Consider the following 21,136-nt stretch of genomic DNA (forward strand, 5'->3'; position numbering starts at 1 on the left):
GCCAGCCAGTGCTGATTTTTTGTGTTTTTATGTGGATTCCTTCTCCACAGGGGAGGAGAACTTTTAGTTTTCCAATAACTGGCAGCAGAGAGCTGTTCGCTCAAGAGACCACAGCGGGTGGTTTATCGTGACCTTCCTGGGCTGCGATAATCTTGACATAGAACAACAGCGAACTAAAACAGACAGCGAGCAAGAGAAAGGCAACAATCTGGAGTGACAGGAGGCAGCATCATAGAGCAACAGCGAGCAAGAGAAAGGCAACAATCTGGAGTGACAGGAGCAACAGCGAGCAAAAGAAAGTAAACAGCGATCCAAAGCGACAGCAACCTGGAGCGGCAGCGAACAAAAGCAGACAGCGATCTAGAGTGTCAGCAAGCTAGGGTGTAGAGAAACAGCAGCCAGGGATCAAGAGAGACAGTAGACAGTCAGGGATCTAGAGAGACAGTAGACAGTCAGGGATCTAGAGAAACAGAAGGCACGGATCTAAAGAGCAAACAAGCAGGAATCTAGAGAGACCATGTAGGAGTGGTGGAGATGAGATGATGCTCCACCCTCTGACGCCCCAAGGCTTTAAATGTATTTTATAGTAATGTATGTAATATGAAAGTAAAACCCCCTGGGGCTGCAGTTTAGCCTAGACAGGTTTAACTATAACAGCTGGCCCAGTTGGGGGGGGGGACTGAGAGTTAGTGCCAAGTTCAGGAAGTGTCAAGTTCAGTTACGAGAAGTAAGGAGAAGTGATAGCAGTGGTTATAAGCTGTGGGCTGCTAGGGTCAACATGAGCCTGTTAGTGGGAGCAGTGGATTTCCATAGAACCCTTCCATGCAAATATATCTGTCGGCCTCGGGGCTTTGGGCGCACTAAGCCTGCGGTGCCGCAGGGAAAGATGGACTCATACTCTAAGAGGCAGGAGGGAAAGGAATCCGCGTGCACTGCTAGTGGTAGAGAGAAATTCCTATTGCTAAAAGAGTTAGCAAGAGGGACGCTCTACCAAAACCGAGAACCTGGGCTGAAGTTATGTCTGGTACCTGCCGGGAAAGACCATACCCTGTTGTGCCCTATCCTACATGCTCAATCGTAATGGCCGTATACGGCAAATTAAAAGTTTGACTGTTTTAACATATTCGGTGTCCCCTGGATTGTGTGCTGTGAAGTCTCCGGAAGTTGAAAACCTGGAGCTAGTGGAGGCCCATGGGCCACAAGTAAGCTACAGAAGAAAGAGACAGGGATCTAAACTGAGAGGCGACATAGATCTGCAGTGAGAAAAGATCCTGTGACTGGAGGTTGTGATCGATAATATATTGACTTACAGTCTGAAGAGCATGGAGCCGCCCCATGGTGTGTCATTATTCACCTGATGCATGACTTGAAGATCCCGATGGCGTTATCCGCGTGTTCTCCGGTGGTGGAGACGAACACTGGGACGGTTCCTCATCTGATTCATCCATGCAGTCATATTTACCATCACACAACTTATCTTGCCTGATGCAGGATCCATCTCCACAGACCCAGAACCCCGGAAAACACGTTCCGAGACCTGAAAAAACACAGACGACTGCCATTATCAGAAATGATGATATCTCACATATGACCGTCAAGATAAGACCATGGACACACTCAGGATCTCCTTATGTATGTGTAGGTGTCCATCAACACCTACACATACACAAAGTGGACCTCACCACTGGTGGAGGCTGCGGGGTCACCACTTATATCTTACTGTCTTCTCTGCTAATCTGCTAGCTGGCTGAATTGGGGCAATTATACTTACACCCTGAGAGATTCCCGACCTGCGTTACCTGTGCAGAGAGTCTCGTCCGCTCCATTGCTGCAGTCTTGGTGACCATCACACACTCTCTCCTTGGACAGACACAGCCCCTCTGGACACTGAAACTCCCAAGATGGACAAGAGCATCCCCTCTCATCGCTGAAATCACCGCAGTCATCGTGCCCATCACAACGATGAATGTAGGGAATGCACTTACCCAGAGAGCACCGGAAATGAGCAGAGCTGCAGCCGGAGGTGCAACCTGGACAGAAGGAAAGAGGAGACATGAAATGCTACTCAGCTACTGATCAGTGCCTACAAGCTGGGACGTTCTACTGTGAGAGGGGAAGAGAGAGCTGAGGACGCAGAGCTCTCTACATGGCATTGTATCTGTGTGTCCCGTCCTTACACTTCCTGGCTATAGATCAGATCTGCTGTGAGAGGGGAGGAGAGAGCTGCTCAATTCACACTGAGGATGCAGAGCTCTCTACATGGCATTGTATCTGTGTGTTCTGTCCTCACACTTCCTTTCTATAGATCAGATCTGCTGTGAGAGGGGAGGAGAGAGACGCTCCATTCACACTGAGGACACAGAGCTCTCTACATGGCATTGTATCTGTGTGTCCCGTCCTCACACTTCCTGGCTATAGATCAGATCTGCTGTGAGAGGGGAGGAGAGAGCTGCTCCATTCACACTGAGGACGCAGAGCTCTCTACATGGCATTGTATCTGTTTGTCCTGTCCTCACACATCCTGGCTATAGATTGGATCTGCTGTGAGAGGGGAGGAGAGAGCTGCTCAATTCACACTGAGGATGCAGAGCTCTCTACATGGCATTGTAGCTGTGTGGCCCGTCCTCACTCTTCCTGGCTATAGATCAGATCTGCTGTGAGAGGAGAGGAGAGAGCTGCTCCATTCACACTGAGGATGCAGAGCTCTCTACATGGCATTGTATATGTGTGTACTGTCCTCACACTTCCTGGCTATAGATCAGATCTGCTGTGAGAGGGGAGGAGAGAGCTGCTCCATTCACACTGAGGACACAGAGCTCTCTACATGGCATTGTATCTGTGTCCTGTCCTCACACATCCTGGCTATAGATCAGATCTGCTGTGAGAGGGGAGGAGAGAGCTGCTCCATTCACACTGAGGATGCAGAGCTCTCTACATGGCATTGTATCTGTGTGTCCTGTCGTCACACATCCTGGCTATAGATTGGTTCTGCTGTGAGAGGAGAGGAGAGAGCTGCTCCATTCACACTGAGGATGCAGAGCTCTCTACATGGCATTGTATCTGTGTGTCCCGTCCTCACACTTCCTGGCTATAGATCAGATCTGCTGTGAGAGGGGAGGAGAGAGCTGCTCCATTCACACTGAGGACACAGAGCTCTCTACATGGCATTGTATCTGTGTGTCCAGTCCTCACACATCCTGGCTATAGACCAGATCTGCTGTGAGAGGGGAGGAGAGAGCCGCTCCATTCACACTGAGGACACATAGCTCTCTACATGGCATTGTATCTGTGCGTCCTGTCCTCACACATCCTGGCTATAGATTGGATCTGCTGTGAGAGGGGAGGAGAGAGCTGCTGTATTCACACTGAGGACGCCGAGTTCTCTGCATAGCATTGTATCTGGGTGTCCTGTCCTCAAACAACCTGGCTATAGATCAGATCTGCTGTGAGAGGGGAGGAGAGAGCTGCTCCATTCACACTGAGGATGCAGAGCTCTCTACATGGCATTGTATCTGTGTATCCTGTCCTCACACATCCTGGCTATAGATCAGATCTGCTGTGAGAAGAGAGAGCTGCTCCATTCACACTGAGGACACAGAGCTCTCTACATGGCATTGTATCTGTGTATCCTGTCCTCACACAACCTGGCTATAGATCAGATCTGCTGTGAGAGGGGAGGAGAGAGCTGCTCCATTCACACTGAGGACGCAGAGCTCTCTGCATGGCATTGTATATGTGTGTCCTGTACTTACACTTCCTGGCTATAGATCGGATCTGCTGTGAGAGGAGAGGAGAGAGCTGCTCCATTCACACTGAGGACGCATATCTCTGGACATGGCATTGTATCTGTGTGTCCCGTCCTCACACATCCTGGCTATAGATCAGATCTGCTGTGAGAGGGAAGGAGAGAGCTGCTCCATTCACACTGAGGACGCAGAGCTCTCTACATGGCATTGTATCTGTGTGTACTGTCCTCACACATCCTGGCTATAGATCGGATCTGCTGTGAGAGGGGAGGAGAGAGCTGCTCAATTCACACTGAGGATGCAGAGCTCTCTACATTGCATTGTATCTGTGTGTCCCGTCCTCACACTTCCTTTCTATAGATCGCATCTGCTGTGAGAGGAGAGGAGAGAGCTGCTCCATTCACAATGAGGACACATAGCTCTGGACATGGCATTGTATCTGTGTGTCCTGTCCTCACACATCCTGGCCATAGATCGGATCTGCTGTGAGAGGGGAGGAGAGAGCTGCTCCATTCACACTGAGGACACATAGCTCTGGACATGGCATTGTATCTGTGTGTCCTGTCCTCACACATCCTGGCCATAGATCGGATCTGCTGTGAGAGGGGAGGAGAGAGCTGCTCCATTCACACTGAGGACGCATATCTCTGGACATGGCATTGTATATGTGTGACCTGTCCTCACTCTTCCTGGCTATAGATCAGATCTGCTGTGAGAGGAGAGGAGAGAGCTGCTCCATTCACACTGAGGATGCAGAGCTCTCTACATTGCATTGTATCTGTGTGTCCCGTCCTCACACTTCCTTTCTATAGATCGCATCTGCTGTGAGAGGAGAGGAGAGAGCTGCTCCATTCACAATGAGGACACATAGCTCTGGACATGGCATTGTATCTGTGTGTCCTGTCCTCAAACAACCTGGCTATAGATCAGATCTGCTGTGAGAGGGGAGGAGAGAGCTGCTCCATTCACACTGAGGATGCAGAGCTCTCCATATAGCATTGTATCTGTGTGCCCTGTCGTCACACATCCTGGTTATAGATTGGATCTGCTGTGAGAGGGGAGGAGAGAGCTGCTCCATTCACACTGAGGATGCAGAGCTCTCTACATGGCATTGTATCTGTGTCCTGTCCTCACACATCCTGGCTATAGATCAGATCTGCTGTGAGAGGGGAGGAGAGAGCTGCTCCATTCACACTGAGGACACATAGCTCTCTACATGGCATTGTATCTGTGTGTCCTGTCCTCAAACAACCTGGCTATAGATCAGATCTGCTGTGAGAGGGGAGGAGAGAGCTGCTCCAGTCACACTGAGGATGCATAACTCTGGACATGGCATTGTATCTGGGTGTCCCGTCCTCACACATCCTGGCTATAGATCAGATCTGCTGTGAGAGGGGAGGAGAGAGCTGCTCCATTCACACTGAGGATGCAGAGCTCTCCATATGGCATTGTATCTGTGTGTCCTGTCGTCACACATCCTGGCTATAGATTGGATCTGCTGTGAGAGGGGAGGAGAGAGCTGATCCATTCACACTGAGGATGCAGAGCTCTCTACATGGCATTGTATCTGTGTGTCCTGTCCTCACACATCCTGGCTATAGATCGGATCTGCTGTGAGAGGGGAGGAGAGAGCTGCTCCATTCACACTGAGGACACATAGCTCTGGACATGGCATTGTATCTGTGTCCTGTCCTCACACATCCTGGCTATAGATCAGATCTGCTGTGAGAGGGGAGGAGAGAGCTGCTCCATTCACACTGAGGATGCAGAGCTCTCTACATGGCATTGTATCTGTGTGTCCTGTCGTCACACATCCTGGCTATAGATTGGTTCTGCTGTGAGAGGAGAGGAGAGAGCTGCTCCATTCACACTGAGGATGCAGAGCTCTCTACATGGCATTGTATCTGTGTGTCCCGTCCTCACACTTCCTGGCTATAGATCAGATCTGCTGTGAGAGGGGAGGAGAGAGCTGCTCCATTCACACTGAGAATGCAGAGCTCTCTACATGGCATTGTATCTGTGTGTCCTGTCCTCACACATCCTGGCTATAGATCAGATCTGCTGTGAGAGGGGAGGAGAGAGCTGCTCCATTTACACTGAGGATGCAGAGCTCTCTACATGGCATTGTATCTGTGTCCTGTCCTCACACATCCTGGCTATAGATCAGATCTGCTGTGAGAGGAGAGGAGAGAGCTGCTCCATTCACACTGAGGATGCAGAGCTCTCTACATGGCATTGTATCTGTGTGTCCCGTCCTCACACTTCCTGGCTATAGATCAGATCTGCTGTGAGAGGGGAGGAGAGAGCTGCTCCATTCACACTGAGGATGCAGAGCTCTCTACATGGCATTGTATCTGTGTGTCCTGTCCTCACACATCCTGGCTATAGATCAGATCTGCTGTGAGAGGGGAGGAGAGAGCTGCTCCATTCACACTGGGGACACAGAGCTCTCTGCATGGCATCATGGCATTGTATCTGTGTGTCCTGTCCTCACACTTTCTGGCTATAGATCAGATCTGCTGTGAGGTCATCCTGACTGATGATCAGCCTGACAGCGGCTGGCACTGGCCTGGCCATGAGATATGGGTAACCTATACTGTAATCAATCATGAATGTAAGTTGTTACCGATACAGGACCCACCTGATTCATCGGAGTCATCAGCAAAACCGCAGTCCAGGTCTCCATCACAGACATGTGAGAGGGGAATGCAGCGGCCATTGGAACATCGGAACTCGCTGTCTGTGCAGGAGGGAGCGGGACAGCCCCATTCATCGGAGTGATCTACACAGTCGGCTCTGCCATCACAGCGGTGGGCCAGGGGGATGCACTGTCCGTTAGCGCAGCGGTGCTCTTCAGGGGCACAAGTCAATGAACAGATCTCATCAGATCCATCTCCACAATCGTCCTCGTTGTCACAGACCCAGGCCGCAGGGACACAGCGGTCACTCAACCGGCAGGCAAATTCATCCACTCCACATCGGGAAGCAGCAGAGCACACCTCATCTGAACAATGCCACCGGCCAGACTGACAGGTACTGCAAGAAAACCGGTGGATTCAGATGAGAGGCCCCATGAGGGTTGAACCTCAGAGATCAGATATGAGGAATGAGACCACCGGGAAGGTAGATCTTCAGAGGTCATCTATCAGTAATGAGGCATAAGATACCAGGAGTGCAGGAGTCTGGAGGTCAGATGTGAGGAATAATATGGTACATACCAATTGTGACACCCTTGCTCCACAGTGGCACCAATTGGAAATGCTAAACTCTCCCAGTAACATGGACATTCAGAGGGGTCGATGCAACCGCCATCTATCAGGGAGAGAGAGACGGTCATTAATATAAAGATGAGATAAATCCAGGTTGTCCCGCTTGCCAGTCCGGGCATATACACAGTATACATGGGATTCCCAAACCAGTAGATTATAACAGTATTACAGACGCGGAGGATTATACTCAAGTCCTTATGGCTGCGTACAGTCCACTCACCATGCAGGATTGTCCCTGGAGGACAGAAGCAGCCTTCAAAGCAAGACAGATGTGCACAGTGCAGCGCAGGGTCCAGACCCAGGTTCATACAGGTCTGAGGGCAGGCGGGACCACAAGCCTCATACACCAGGCCATTATCACACTGCATGGCTGTGGGCGAGAAGATGGGTTATAGGGTCACTAGGCCGGCACTGCTGCAATGGAACACAAAGGTGGTTTGGACCAGAGCCCCACATTCAGTTTGTCTCCTTCTTACGGGACGTCCCAGCCTGATGTCAGATCCAGTCCAGATATTGGCATTGTACTAAACCCTACAGGCAATCAGTAAGTTTTCAATAACACCTTCCTGTGAGGCCTTGTCCAGAATATTCTGCAGGAAGGCCCAGACTCGTGTCATCTCAGGAAGGAGCTCCTGTGATTGCAGATCAGGTCAGATTGCAGACTCCAATCTCCTTATCGCTGGTCTGTCCTTTTGCCCCTCACTGAAGGTTCCTGGTGAAGTCTGTATCTAAGGGATAACATTTCTCCTTGCAGAGAGTGACATGTTAAGCATGTCACGGTGAGGAGACTTTTAAAGCCGCAATGCTCCTCTGGGAAATATGCAAATTGTCTCTTCAGAGAGGAAGAGGACCAGAACTCTAGTGCCACCTACAGGAAGTAGCAATCCTAAAAGTCAATAGTGACCCTTTAACAAGCCTTATAACATGACTTAGGATTTAAGCCAGAACCAGAAGCTCAATTTGCAGACACTGTGTTTCGGGGTAGCCTGCAGAGTCATGTGGTGACGGCAGCATAGAATAGGAGGGCAGTGCCCAGGGTCCTATATGAGGGGAGACTTACGACACAAGCTCTGCGACCTCCACCGGATGTAGACCCCGCGTTGGTTACACTCCTCCACGTACGTAGCAATGGCTGTACACAGACATTCGCAGTCTCCACCGGAGTCACAACTGGGGTAAGAGGAGGACAAAATGAGAGTCGGCACTGGAGAGAAGAACATTTATATGACATCCATAGTACTCCACCATCACCTACCCGCAGGCATCATACACACACCAATCATAGTACTGCTGGCAGGGCACCTCCTGGTGGCACTGAGAAAACAGCGGCTGCATGAGGATGGCGCAGCTCTTCCTGGCCCACGTCACCCTGTGACTGTTCTCCTGGTAGATGAAGGAATATACTCCGATGGTCAGGCAGACATTTTTATATATAACCCCAGGATCTACTGAGAAATGGGTCCCATACCGTGCACGGGTGCTCAAAGTCATCGCTGTGGACCTCGGGGCACAGAAGGCTCATCCTCCAGCTGTTTCCAAACAGATCTGCCGTGGGCTCCATGATCCCCTGACGACTTGTGAAATCATTCTCCGTGTCACCATCAAAGTTCCCGCACAGTCCACTGACGTGGCCACGGAAACCAGGATCCAGCTTGATGTAGACCCGTGTACCTAAGGGGGCAGTGGTATGATAGTGAATTAGTGTGCAGAAAAGTGGGCCCTGACCTGTTGAAAGCAGAAGAGGAATGAGGCTGCCTCTGAGGTGGCTCGTGTCCATTATGTGTCTGTATGTAATATACGCTCCTAAAAACTGAAATTACAACACCAAGAGGGAAGTTGTGGAATGTATAATCACTCAGTGTGATATATAAGGAGGTGCTGCAGCTTTATAATCACTTAATGTGATATATAGGGTAGGGTGGCAGCTGAAAAATAACTCAGTGTGATGTATAGGGAAGTGCTGTAGTTGTATAATCACTCAGTGTGATATATAAGGAGGTGCTGCAGCTGCATAATCACTCAGTGTGATATATAGGGAAGTGCGGCAGCTGTATAGTCACTCAGTGTGATATATAGGGAATTGCTGCAGCTTTATAATCACTTAGTGTGATATATAGGGTAGTGCGGCAGCAGTATAATTACGAAGTGTGATATATAGGGTACTATGGCAGCTGTATAATCACTCAGTGATATATACCGGCAAGTGCTGCAGATATATCGTCACTCAGTGTGATACATAGGGAGGTGTTGTAGCTGTATAAATGTTATGGAGGAGGTGAACTGAGCAGAACACTCAAAGCTGATAGTGTCGCTGTCAGAGGTAACATCGTCCTTCTGTGACTGAGATGAGTAATGTGAAATATATTCCATTATGCCCTTTGTTTCCTTCCCACTGATACACTTGCAAATGCAAATGAGTGTGACATGCAAAAGAAGTGCTGTTGCTTCAAAAGCATCCAGCAACTATTAGAAGTAACACAAGCACAGGAGACAGGAAGTGTTGTGCTCCAGAAGCATCCAGCAACTAGAGGGGTTAACACAGTCACAGGAGAAGGGGAGTGTTTTAGCAGAGCCCAAAGGAGATTGTGGGGAAGTTGTTTACTGCCTGGCTGGAGCCGAAGAGAAAGGTGGTGTGTGATCTATATCTCACAGTAGGCAAGGGAATAGAATTCAGGTCAGGAGGGAAGCTAAACACAGGTCAGATAGACTCCCTGAGTTAACAGTGTGGAGTATTATCGGGCAAAAAATAAGGACTGGAAGGAATTGTGTCATAGGGATCTTCTCCCTCATCAAACCCTCCCCCCTCCATCTCCATACAGGATAAAGAATGCTGTGTACTATTGAGTCCTTGTGAAGGAAAAGCCTGTGGTTGTGTATGCATAGAAGTGTGCTGCTAAGAGATCTAATCTGTGCTGAATTATACTACTGAAGAGACTGACGTTACTGTGCCTGCTTTATTAAACTGTACTGTAATGAAGATTGATGCTGTAATATCCCTGAATTGCACTGGCCGTGCTTCAGATTAAATTCCACAACTAAACTCTTGAAAAAGACTCTTGTTAGATGTGTCTGGTCAGCAACTGAATCTATCGTGTGCCTGAGAGAAGCTGCAGCACATGGTCTATAGTCGCCCTGAGTAACAGTTCCCCCAGGATTCCAACAAATTCATGAAACCCATCTTGCCCTATCTGAACTTAGCGGCGTGCCTGTAACATTGGTGGCCTGTACGGGGAATCCTGAGCAGGAATTAGCATGTAGAGGGAGAAGAGGAAAAGTGTCTGGAAACACAGCAGCACAGCACCTCAATTCAACTCTGCTACACCAGTTAAAGGGGAGCAGCCCTAAAGAAAACTCACTAGCAGCAATGGATGTGGAAATACGAATGGACAGACTTAGTGAGCTGCTTCTTCAGTTAACCTATGAAGAATTGGGAACAGTAGCAGAACATATAAAGATGTCAGTAGAACAGATTTTTAAATCACACAACCGCAGGCAACTGTTAGCTGCTATTAATGCAAAAATGGATGAGCTGGGGGAGAAAGAAGCTGAAGACGTCATGGGGACATTGCTCCAGGAGCTAACACAGTTTCTAACCAGGTTGAAGTTGGAGGATGGAGGGGCGGCACCAATTACCAAAAGTGGGAATCTCCGTCCGCAGACAGAACTACAGGAATTGAAAGAACAATTAAAATCCCTAACAACAGCCCTGCCAGGAATCGACCAAAATCTCTGAACGGGTGACAGACTCAGACAGAACCTTTAACCTGCTCCGGTTAGATAAATCAGGAAGACAGTCCTGTCTAACACCACAAATCACCATCATGAAAGAATTCAAGATCCTGGGACAGATTGGAGAGTGTGAACAGAAAGAGAGACTGTCTTATAAGAACTTGTTGCACCAGATCGATGCAGGCTTACAGAAAGGCTACCAGCCAGATGAGATAGTTGAGGGGGTGGTGAAAGCGATCAGCCCAGGACTGAACCTCCGTAGTATGCTAGAAATGAAGAGTCAATTGACCTTGCAACAGCTGAAGATGGTTTTTAAAAGGGCACAATAAAGAAGAGAGTACTTCAGAATTGTTCCACCGACTCATTAACCTCTCACAGAAAAATAATGAATCACCCCAAAGTTTCTTGTTCAGAGCAATTGAACTGAAGGATAGACTGTTGTTTGCATCCAGAGATATACAAGTGGAGGAGAAGTTTGATGCTGGACTAATCCAGAAGAAGTTATTGAGATCATTGGGAATCAGCAAAGACAACAAGTTGCAGCTGAAACAGTACCTAGAAGATCCTGTCATTCTGGACGCAGTCCTAATTGAAAAAATTAATGAGGCAGCTAGTTTGGAGTCAGAGAGCGAACAAAAGTTAAAGAAAGGCTCTGCTCCTAAAATCACCAAAATGAGTCAGCTGAAGTTGGAGACCCCCTGTGGCCAGTCCGAAGATCATCATAGAGACCCTCCAGTGCCGCCTCCGAGAGGGAACCTTAAAGCACCAACAAAAGAGAGGCCTGCCTGCGCTGACTGGGAGGAAGTAGTAGGAGAACTGCGAGCCGAGTTGATTGAGGTGAAAAAGTTGATTCTTTCCAGGCCAGAACCTGCATCCCTCAGACCCTGGAGTGGGTTCCAAAACAGAAGATACCCGGCCTGTGAAGCGTGCTGTTCATCAAACCAGAGTACGGTGTGTCCACTGTCTAAGATGTGGTGAGGAAGGACATTATGCCAAGGAATGCCAATGGTCACGGTCGTTTGGGTTAAAAGACAGGAGGTTACCAGTGTGGGGTGACAGGTAACCGCAACACGGAGGAGGCCCCAGAAGCAAATCCAAATCTCAACAAACCCCAGAACGGCGCATGAGGTAAAACGGCTGCTTCAGTACTATCCCCAAGTGTGTTCCCGTCTACAACAGCTGCAAGAGAAACAGGGGCATCAGTTACTTAATGCCCAGTACGGAGGTCAAACGATGTACTCCTGGGAGGAGGATTCCTCGGTCAGTAAAGATAGCCTCATCAACCTAATCGGTGAAAGGTGCTTTATAGAGTGCCAGCTAGATGGACTCCTGGTAAAAGCACTGTGGGACACAGGAGCCCAAGCGAACCTTTTAAATGAAGAATGGAGAAGGCGCTACCTGCCACACACTTGCCTTCGGTCGCTAAAAGAACTCTTAGGACCAGTGGAACTCCATGGCAAAGCTGTCAACCAGACCGAAATCCTTTTGATAGGCTGGGTGGAAGTGACTTTCCAACTGAGGGCCACGAAGAACAGCAACACCATTGAGCTTTTGGTACCTTTTCTCGTGACCAGTGATCAGAAAGTGGCAGAGGATCCTATCCTGGGTTATAAGGTAATTAGTGAGGTCATCACGAAACACAAGTCAGGGGCGCTGGTGGTTGATGCAATCGCCACATCACTTGCCATACCCAACGCCATGGCGGAAAATGTGATTCATAGAGTAAAGAAAGCACAAAATACAATGAACCTAAAAGAAGTCAAGGTAGGCTGGCGCCCAACCATTGTCCCTGCAAACCAAATGGTGGGGGTGAGGTGTGGAGTCCGGGTAGAACTGGGAAGAAAAGTCCAGAAAAGACTGTTTGTGCCAAAAGACTCCTCAGAACTTCCGGAAGGCCGAGTTCAAGGTGAGACTGTGCTTACGATTCCTACTGGTGGGATTACTCGAGTGACAGTACCGGTGATGAATACTACGAAACACAAAATTAGACTGGATCCAAAGACTGTGTTAGGTCACATCAAAACCATTAAAACAGTATATCCAGCCAGTGTGCGACCCGCTCAGGGGTCTTACGTGAATTCAGTCTCCCCACCAAGGAACAGGAGTTGCCCAGGGGAGGAAATTGCACGACCCACCTCAGGGTCCTGGGATCCCCCAGTACCGCTGGAACACTTGTGTGCTGAAGATCTAGCGATAGCAAAACAGATGCTGAGAGAAGAGTGTCATGCATTCTCTAAAGATGACTCTGATATAGGCTGTATTCTGTCATTGCAGTTGAAAATCAATTTGAAAGACAAGACCCCAGTAACCAGAAGTTACTTGTCTGTGCCGAAACCATTACACCGTGTAGTGAAAGAGTATTTACAAGACCTAATCAACAGAGGTTGGGTCCAAAAGTCAAAGTCGTCTTATTCCTCTCCTATTGTTTATGTTAGGAAGAAGGACGGTACGTTGAGACTCTGCTGTGATTACCGGGAACTAAACTGAAAGTCAGTATCTGATCGGCACCGTATACCAAAGATTCAAGATATGCTGGATAGCTTATCTGGAAGTACCTGGTTCTCTGTCCTCGATCAGGGTAAAGCATACCACCAAGGGTTTGTTGAAGAATCCACTAGACCTTTGACAGCATACATCACATCGTGGGGGTTATATGAGTGGATCCGCATATCGTTTGGGCTCAGCTCCAGCAGAATTCCAGAGGAGCATGGAGACATGTTTAGAAGGATTGAGGGACGATATCTGGCAGCCGTTCTTGGATGACAATGTGGGACACAGCAAAACCTTTCCGGGAGCATGTTGAACACGTGAGGACCGTATTACAGCGGTATCAACAACACAGAGTTAAGTTGACCCCAAAGAAGTGTGAACTGTTCAAATGGCAAGTCCGATTTCTAGGGAAAATTGTGTCCGGAGAAGGATATACCATGGACCCAGCAAAAATCGCTCCGGTACTGGCCTTAAAAGACAAGTGGCCCTCTACTGTCGGGGAGTTGAGGCAGATATTAGGATTCCACTCCTACTATTGTACTTACTTTCGAAACGTCTCCAGCATTGCCGCCCCACTAAATTTTCTCTTGAGGGGGGGGCGACAGAATCAACAACACCCACGGAGAAAAAGAAGAACACGGGTAGGACTGGGCTTAAAAGAAACAACGCCGTTTCGTCCCAACAGCCCATTCTCTGGAAAGCAGACCACCAGGATGTATTAGAAGAACTAATAGACTACCTGGCAAAACCACCCATCTTGGGATATCCTGATTTTAACTTACCGTTTGTTCTTCATTGTGACGCTTCTCAAGTTGGACTGGGAGCTGCTCTGTATCAGCATCAAAGATGGAAAATTGAGAGTCATCAGTTACGGTTCTAGAACGATGACAGACGCCGAGAAGAATTGCCATCTACATTCTGGAAAATTGGAGTTCCTGGCATTGAACTGGGCTATCTATGAACGATTTAGAGATTATCTCTACTACAGCAAAGAGTTTGAGGTATACACTGACAACAACCCCTTGACCTATGTCCTCACTACAGCCAAACTGAATGCAATGGGTCAGAGATGGGTTTCTGAACTAGCTGACTTCAATTTCAGCATCAAGTACAGGCCAGGAAAAAGCAATGCGGATGTGGACGGATTGTCGAGAATGCCACTAGAGCCTGAGGAGTTCATGCAAGAATGCTCTGAGGAAGTCAGTCTGGAAGCAATTGAGAGCACTACCCAAGCAGTGCAAGCTTATCAGGAGGAAGACACACCATTATGGTGTCCGTTGACGGTGGAAACCACAATAAAAGCGAGAGAACAAGATCACTCCCGGTCTATTTAACAACTACCAAAAGGAAAAATCCATAGAGCACAATGGAAAGATCATATAATTGGTAGAATATTACTTTATTTGGACCAAAATCGGTTTCCAAGTAAACGGGAGAAAGATAATGAGTCACCAGCAGTATCTGTTTTAGTAAAAGAATGGACGAAGCTCTATCTCAGTGAAGACGGTATCCTGTATCGTAAAGGAGGACAAAACTGGCAGTTGATACTACCCACAGTATTCCGTAGGTTGGTCTTCAAAGAACTCAATGAAAACATGGGACACCTGGGAGTTGAAAGGACAACAAATTTGATCTGTGAACGTTTCTTCTGGCCGTACATGCAGAGAGATATTGAGAGGTACGTGACCAGGAAGTGTGGGTGCCTGAAAGATAAACGTCCCAACACATCAACCCGGGCACCTATGGGCAACATCCAAACTACGTATCCGTTTGAGATGCTCTCAATAGACTTCCTACATCTCGAGACGTGCAAGGGTGGTTACGAATACATCTTGGTGGTGGACCATTTCACTCGATTTGCTCAAGCATATGCCACCACCAATAAATCGGGTCGAAAAGCAGCAGAGAAGATCTTAAATGATTTTGCTTTGAGGTTTGGGTTCCCTACGAGGTTACACCACGACCTAGGAAGAGAATTTGAGAACCAGCTCTTTGCCAAGCTAATAAAGTACTGTAGTATTCAGAGATCCCACACAACACCCTATCACCCAGAGGTTAATGGACAAGTGGAACGTTTTAAACGGGCATCATTGTTGATGTTGCACACTTTAACAGCTGACCAGAAGAAAGACTGGAAGAGTTCTCTGTCAAAAGTGATACATGCCTATAACTGTACAAAGAGCGATGCAACGGGTTACTCACCCTTCTTCCTATTGTATTGACAATCGCCAAGATTGCCAATCGACATCATGTTCGATACTCCGGTGTCAGAGACTTACAGAACGTATCCGGAGTACGTTCGGAAATTAAAGGAATGGATGGCAGAGGCATACAACATAGCGTCCAAAGTGGTTACACAAGGACAGAGCAAGAGTAAGGAGTACTATGATCGAAAATGTTATGGAGCAGAATTGGCACCGGGAAGCCAGGTGCTAGTCAAGAACATACGTGAAAAAGGCAGTCCAGGAAAACTTTGTTCTTACTGAGAAGACAAGCTGTATGTGGTCGTAAGGAGGAAAGCCGATGACAGTCCAGTGTATGAAATCCGATTAGAAACGGGAGACAAGAAAACCAGAATAGTCCATCGGAATTTACTATTACCCTGTGATTATTTCCCACCACAGCAAGACTTCCCAGAAGTAGACCGACATCGACCGAGATCGACTAAGAGACCACCACAGACTGAAGCTCCTGAGGAGGATAGTGACCTTGAAAGTTTCGATGAAGAAGAGCACACCGTTGTATTTCTCAGACCGGCAAGGAGAGGGATGTACCATCCTCAGGAGAGTGAACTAAGTCCCGAGGCTCCAGAGTTTGTACCAAGGAGTACAAATGAAGTCCAATTCAGATCTGATGATCGAATACCGGTCCCTGAAGAGACCGATCGACACTCAGGAGGAGCGGAATCACCAGACCGTGCGGAAACAGGCGATTCAGGAGAAGTACAGGAACTTACAGAGGCAGCTCCAAGAGCATCTGCGGAAGCACGGGAAATGAGTGCGGCGGAAGAAACTTCTGTGACCGAAGAACCGTGGTCTCTGAGGAACAACCCACCAGGAGGATGTCGACTCGAGAAGGGAGGAGGCCCGTGATGTTGACATATGAGACACTTGGTAAACTGAGTCAAGTGCCAAGGATTGTTGACTGGAAACAGGTATGTCTGTCTAAGGACCAGGTAAGCCCACTGGAGTGGTATTCACAAACGAGAGGCAGTATGGAAGATGTTGCCTGGTGGAAAGACTTGTTTTCATGCTTTGATTTTCCTTAAAAGACTTTGTAGAAACAAATAACTGTTAAAGCCTAGTGAGAGAGAGCTGGTTGAAGACGTACGAAAAGCTCCAGCTGAAGAGATGCTGATTGTTTTAATTGTGTTAATTGTTTATATCTTACAGGCGTTCTACAAGAAAAAGATTGTAAGAATATATTGTTATCAAAGTTTATGAACGTTATACCAATTTGACAATGTCAATTTGTATATAAAGTTATTAAATTTTCACCATTGTCTCAGAATTGGTCAGATTGACCAATTAAGACGAATGTCGAGGATGACATTCAAAAAGGAGGGAAGAGTGTGACATGCAGAAGTAGTGCTGTGGCTACAAAAGCGTCCAGCAACTTTTAGAAGTAACACAAGCACATGAGACAGAAAGTGTTGTGCTTCAGAAGCATCCAGCAACTAGAGGGGTTAACACAGTCACAGGAGACAGGGAGTGTTTTAGCAGAGCCCTAGAGGGATTGTGGGGAAGTTATTTACTGTCTGGCTGGAGCCGAACAGAAAGGTGGTGTGTGATCTGTATCTCACAGAAGGCAAGGGAACAGAATTCAGGTCTGGACGGAAGCTAAACACAGGTCAGATAGACTCCCTGAGTTAACGGTGTGGAGTATTATCAGGCAGAAAAATAAGGACTGGAAGGAATCGTGTCATAGGGATCTTCTACCTCATCAAACCCTCCCCCCCTCCATCTCCATGCAGGATAAAGAATGCTGTGTACTATTGAGTCCTTGTGAAGGAAAAGCCTGTGGTTGTGTATGCATAGAAGTGTGCTACTAAGAGATCTAATCTGTGCTGAATTATACTACTGAAGAGTCTGATGTTACTGTGCCTGCTTTAATAGACTGTACTGTGGTGAAGATTGTTGCTGTAATATCCCTGGATTGCACTGGCCGTGCTTCAGACTAAATTCCACTGTTAAACTGTTGAAAAAGACTAAGATGTCAGATGTGTCTGGTCAGCAACTGAATCTATCGTGTGCCTGAGAGAAGCTGCAGCCTATGGTCGACCTGAGTAACGGTTCCCCCAGGATTCCAACGAATTCATGAAACCCGTCTCACCCCTATCTGAACCTAGCGGCGTGCGTGTAACATGAGGTTAAATGTGGCCAAGTCTTTTAATATAACTACTGCAGGGATGGTTGTAGCCATTAGTGCTGGTGGTGTGGCTGCTAGCAGTCCTCATATTTTGAGCAGTGGTTTCTTTTCTTTTCTCCTGCTGCCACGTCTGTTGCTCATGTCACGTTTTGGTTAATATACATTTTGGACACAAATACAATGTTTAAGTAATTTACAAAAATGTTTTACCTTGGAAAAATATGGAATCAGCCAGACATGTTAAGCACTGGCAAGGGTTCACATGACGGCCAAAAAGGCTAATGCAGCACAGCGTGCCGAGAATATCGGTCTAGCGCGTATGTGTCTCCAATTTGACAATTTAAACAAGTGTGGCAAAGCTGACCTGCAGAGTTAGCTTCTATTCACACTACATCTCTGCAGTGCATCTGGGGTGGGGGTGAGGCCATGGAAAGCAATGACACAGAGTTTAAATGAACTCAGTTCGTGCTTTTCTTTGAAGGTGTCCGTTTGTTCAGGCTGACAGGTTTTTCTGTTCGTGCCCTTGTATCCTAAGGCCCCATCGGTGAATCATCTGAGTCCTATGTTTAGGGGTGTTGTTATAGCGTTAACTGTAAAATCTATAAACCATTTCATAGTTGATAGTGGATATTGAAGCAAGGCAATGTCCTCCAGATGACCTCAGTGCAATGGGAGCCCCTGATGTGAACAGGTAATTAAAGAGGATTAGCTAATGGATGCAGATCAGGTATGGCTAACAGAGGAATTAGGGGATACGATAGATTTATGGCAGGTAGAGCTAACCTATCACCTTTATCTTCAACTGCAGAAGAATGAGGGAGGTGACAGATTTATGGCCTCAGCCTCAGCGTGACCATAACTGACAGGCAAACTACATTAAGCTGCTTTTATCAATTACAGTCATGAATAGTGAGTTTTTATTATGAACAGTAAAGGTCCTACGGTTATGAAAGACATGTTTTGACGTTGTGGTGAAAGTAACATATTGTCTTATGTCACTGGATGGTTGTGGCAGCACCTCCAAAGTATTAGATGGATGATGCCATCCATGCCATGTTTCTTATCTATGTAAGGCGGGAGGAAACATGACAGTAATATCTCCCGCCTGGGACCTCCCTCCAGGGGTGAAGATATTGTAGAAGTTAGGGATCCCATAATTTTCTAAAATTTCTTGTTATTGTGGAGTTTGGCAGTAACTGTACCAAGGTATATATATATGTAGCACCCTGAGGATTCGGCTGCTACAGGGGTATTGCACCTCACTCCAGAGGTGTGGTATTCCACTCCCGGGTAAGGATGGAGTGTGGAACTGAGCTTAGTAGGCTGCATGCACTACATACATCCCATTTCCGGGGGACAGAACTACGGTACTCCCACCAAGTAGATGTGCAGGTACGACAGCGTCTGTCCCTGGCTGGAGTGGGAGGGGGGGTGGAACATCCCAGTAGTGTAGGGGCAGATAGGGGGAGTAGTCTGGGTAAAGCTAGGAGCCCATTGGGTGCTGGTCACCTGGGCTCACACATAGAGGGAGTATATAAGGTGGGCACCATCTTAGATCAGGGTTCAGTTCAGTTCAGGCAGGAGGAGAAGAGCAGAGGAGCTCAGCCAGGAGGGCTGACAGGGAGCTGTGGCTTCGGCTGGGCCCAGCTCCAGAGCAAGGCCTGCAGAGAGAGAGAGAGAGAGGAGTCAGAAGGACCCAGAGAGAAAGACAGAAGGAACCCCAAGAACCCAGAAACAGACCAGAAAGGGTGAGGGGTTGGCAGACACGGGTACCGGAACCCAAGCTGGCAGAGGCAGAAGTAACCCTTAGCCAGGAACCGGAGGTCGTGGTCAAGATTTGCCACGACCCTCACCAAATCCACCAGAAAGGCACACCAAGCATAGGGCCAGGGAACCCAGAGGAGGTTTGACCACCAAGAGACCCGAGGGAGCCGGCCAAAGGTGGATCCCTGGTGGGAACGGCCAGAGACAGAGAGAGAGAAGGGAGCTCAGGACCACGCTCCGGGACTGCCTGGGGGTTGGCCGAGTCCAGGACCTGGTGGACGCAGCACGGCTCGGGTGGTCACTCAAGGCCAGAGTGACTAAAGCAACATCAGTGAGTAAAAACCCTGAAACTGCATCTCCTGACTCTGCCTCTCCTTCCTGCATCATCACAACCCCCATCATCCACACCTGCTGCCCTGAGGCCATACCCCTCCCGTTGGGGGTTATACCATCACTGCTGCACATATACCACCGGCCTCAGCGGACTGCTCTGCAGCGGCGGCTTCAAAGCCGCACTCAACGGGTGGCGTAGTCGACACTTAACAACATCTACAAAGACTGCCACACACTTAGTTTGACACCCTGGGCACGGACCGGGTCACCGCCACAAGGACTACTACCCCCATACAGATCCGGCTCCGGGTATCCCCTGAACATGGCCCAGGGGGCGCGTCAACTTTGGCGTAGTCGGCAGGATAACGTGCCCGCAACCACCGGGTACTGCGTGCCTGAAGAAAAGTTCATGTTTACCGTAAAAAGAAGTCTCCCGCCAATTCCGGAGGGTCCCCGCCATCGGACGCCATCTCGGATCATTTCCCGCCGTTTGCCCGCCATCTGCAGTCTTTTCCCGCCATCCACAGAGTTTCCCGCCATTGGGAAGCGGTTCCCGCCATCTGAGAAGATTTCCCGCCTTGGCAGAGCGGACGCCATTATGGGCGTGCCAGAGGGTCGCAAGAGGCCACCTCCCATCGTGGGCCAGGACCAAGAATGGCGCCAAAAACGAAGACCACCCCCACCAGCAGAGACTGCAATGATTGAGATGTCCATCAGCGTGGGGGGTCTGCCCCTGGAACTGACAATCACCAAGTTGCCCCAGGACCGCCCTCAATGGGGGCGGAGAGAGAACAAACGAGAGAAGATGGGAGCAGCTTGGAGGAGTCTGGAGGAGTCGTACCCGGAGATGGAGGGGGAGGCAGGCAGCACCGACCCAGCGGTCAGGAGCCTGTTGCAAGCGACAACCCCAGAAGGCCTGGTGGAGATCCTGGCGCAGCTTCCCAGAGATCGGGAGCATGTACGGACCGCACTGGAGGGCTTGGCTCAGAGGATGGCCCGAGTGCAGCGAGACGTACTGGCCACATGGAGCAGAGAGATGGCCCTGCAGGCAGGAACCCGCCAACGGAGCACGCCACCCGAGACGAGGAGTCAGACCGCCTCTGAGGATGGCGCAGGAGGAATCAAGGCCGGAGACGACGCCGAGGAAGGAGCTAAAGAAACGGAGAGGCAGGTAAAGGGGACGTCACTACCCCGAGCCGAGAAGCCGTGAGCCTGCCCCAGCTCCCCGTCGCAGAGCCCGAAATTTCCCCTGCCGTGCCCGTCGTTGCACCGTCACCGCTCCCGACTAGGCCTCAAACAGAAGCCGCGGCCACGCCCCCTTTGACGTCACGCGCCTCAACCCTGAGCGCGGCCAAGCGGGAGACGCCACCGGCCTGGTCGCAAGGCCGAGTACCCCCGGGCGCCGCAGTACCAACAGCGCCCTCTACCTCTGCTGAG

The 21,136-nt window shown here is 49.0% G+C and overlaps 1 protein-coding gene across 1 annotated transcript in view; it reads right to left on the reverse strand.

Moving 5' to 3' along the window:
- LOC141264133 (SCO-spondin-like) overlaps window positions 1-8,792 on the reverse strand; it is a 521,676-nt gene extending 512,884 nt beyond the window's left edge. The window contains exons 1-9 of the mRNA XM_073676443.1: window positions 8,741-8,792; window positions 8,484-8,686; window positions 8,271-8,398; window positions 8,076-8,185; window positions 7,236-7,385; window positions 6,965-7,058; window positions 6,388-6,782; window positions 1,800-2,030; window positions 1,355-1,537 (exon numbers count right to left, since the gene is read on the reverse strand). Coding sequence (XP_073532544.1) covers window positions 1,355-1,537; window positions 1,800-2,030; window positions 6,388-6,782; window positions 6,965-7,058; window positions 7,236-7,385; window positions 8,076-8,185; window positions 8,271-8,398; window positions 8,484-8,686; window positions 8,741-8,792 — 1,546 coding nt within the window. The remainder of the gene's footprint in view (window positions 1-1,354; window positions 1,538-1,799; window positions 2,031-6,387; window positions 6,783-6,964; window positions 7,059-7,235; window positions 7,386-8,075; window positions 8,186-8,270; window positions 8,399-8,483; window positions 8,687-8,740) is intronic.
- Between the last annotated feature and the right edge of the window lie 12,344 nt (window positions 8,793-21,136).

Source organism: Phyllobates terribilis, unplaced genomic scaffold (genome assembly GCF_046119375.1).
Source record: "Phyllobates terribilis strain yellow unplaced genomic scaffold, ASM4611937v1 Scaffold_4__5_contigs__length_816908805, whole genome shotgun sequence".
NCBI lineage: Eukaryota > Metazoa > Chordata > Amphibia > Anura > Dendrobatidae > Phyllobates > Phyllobates terribilis.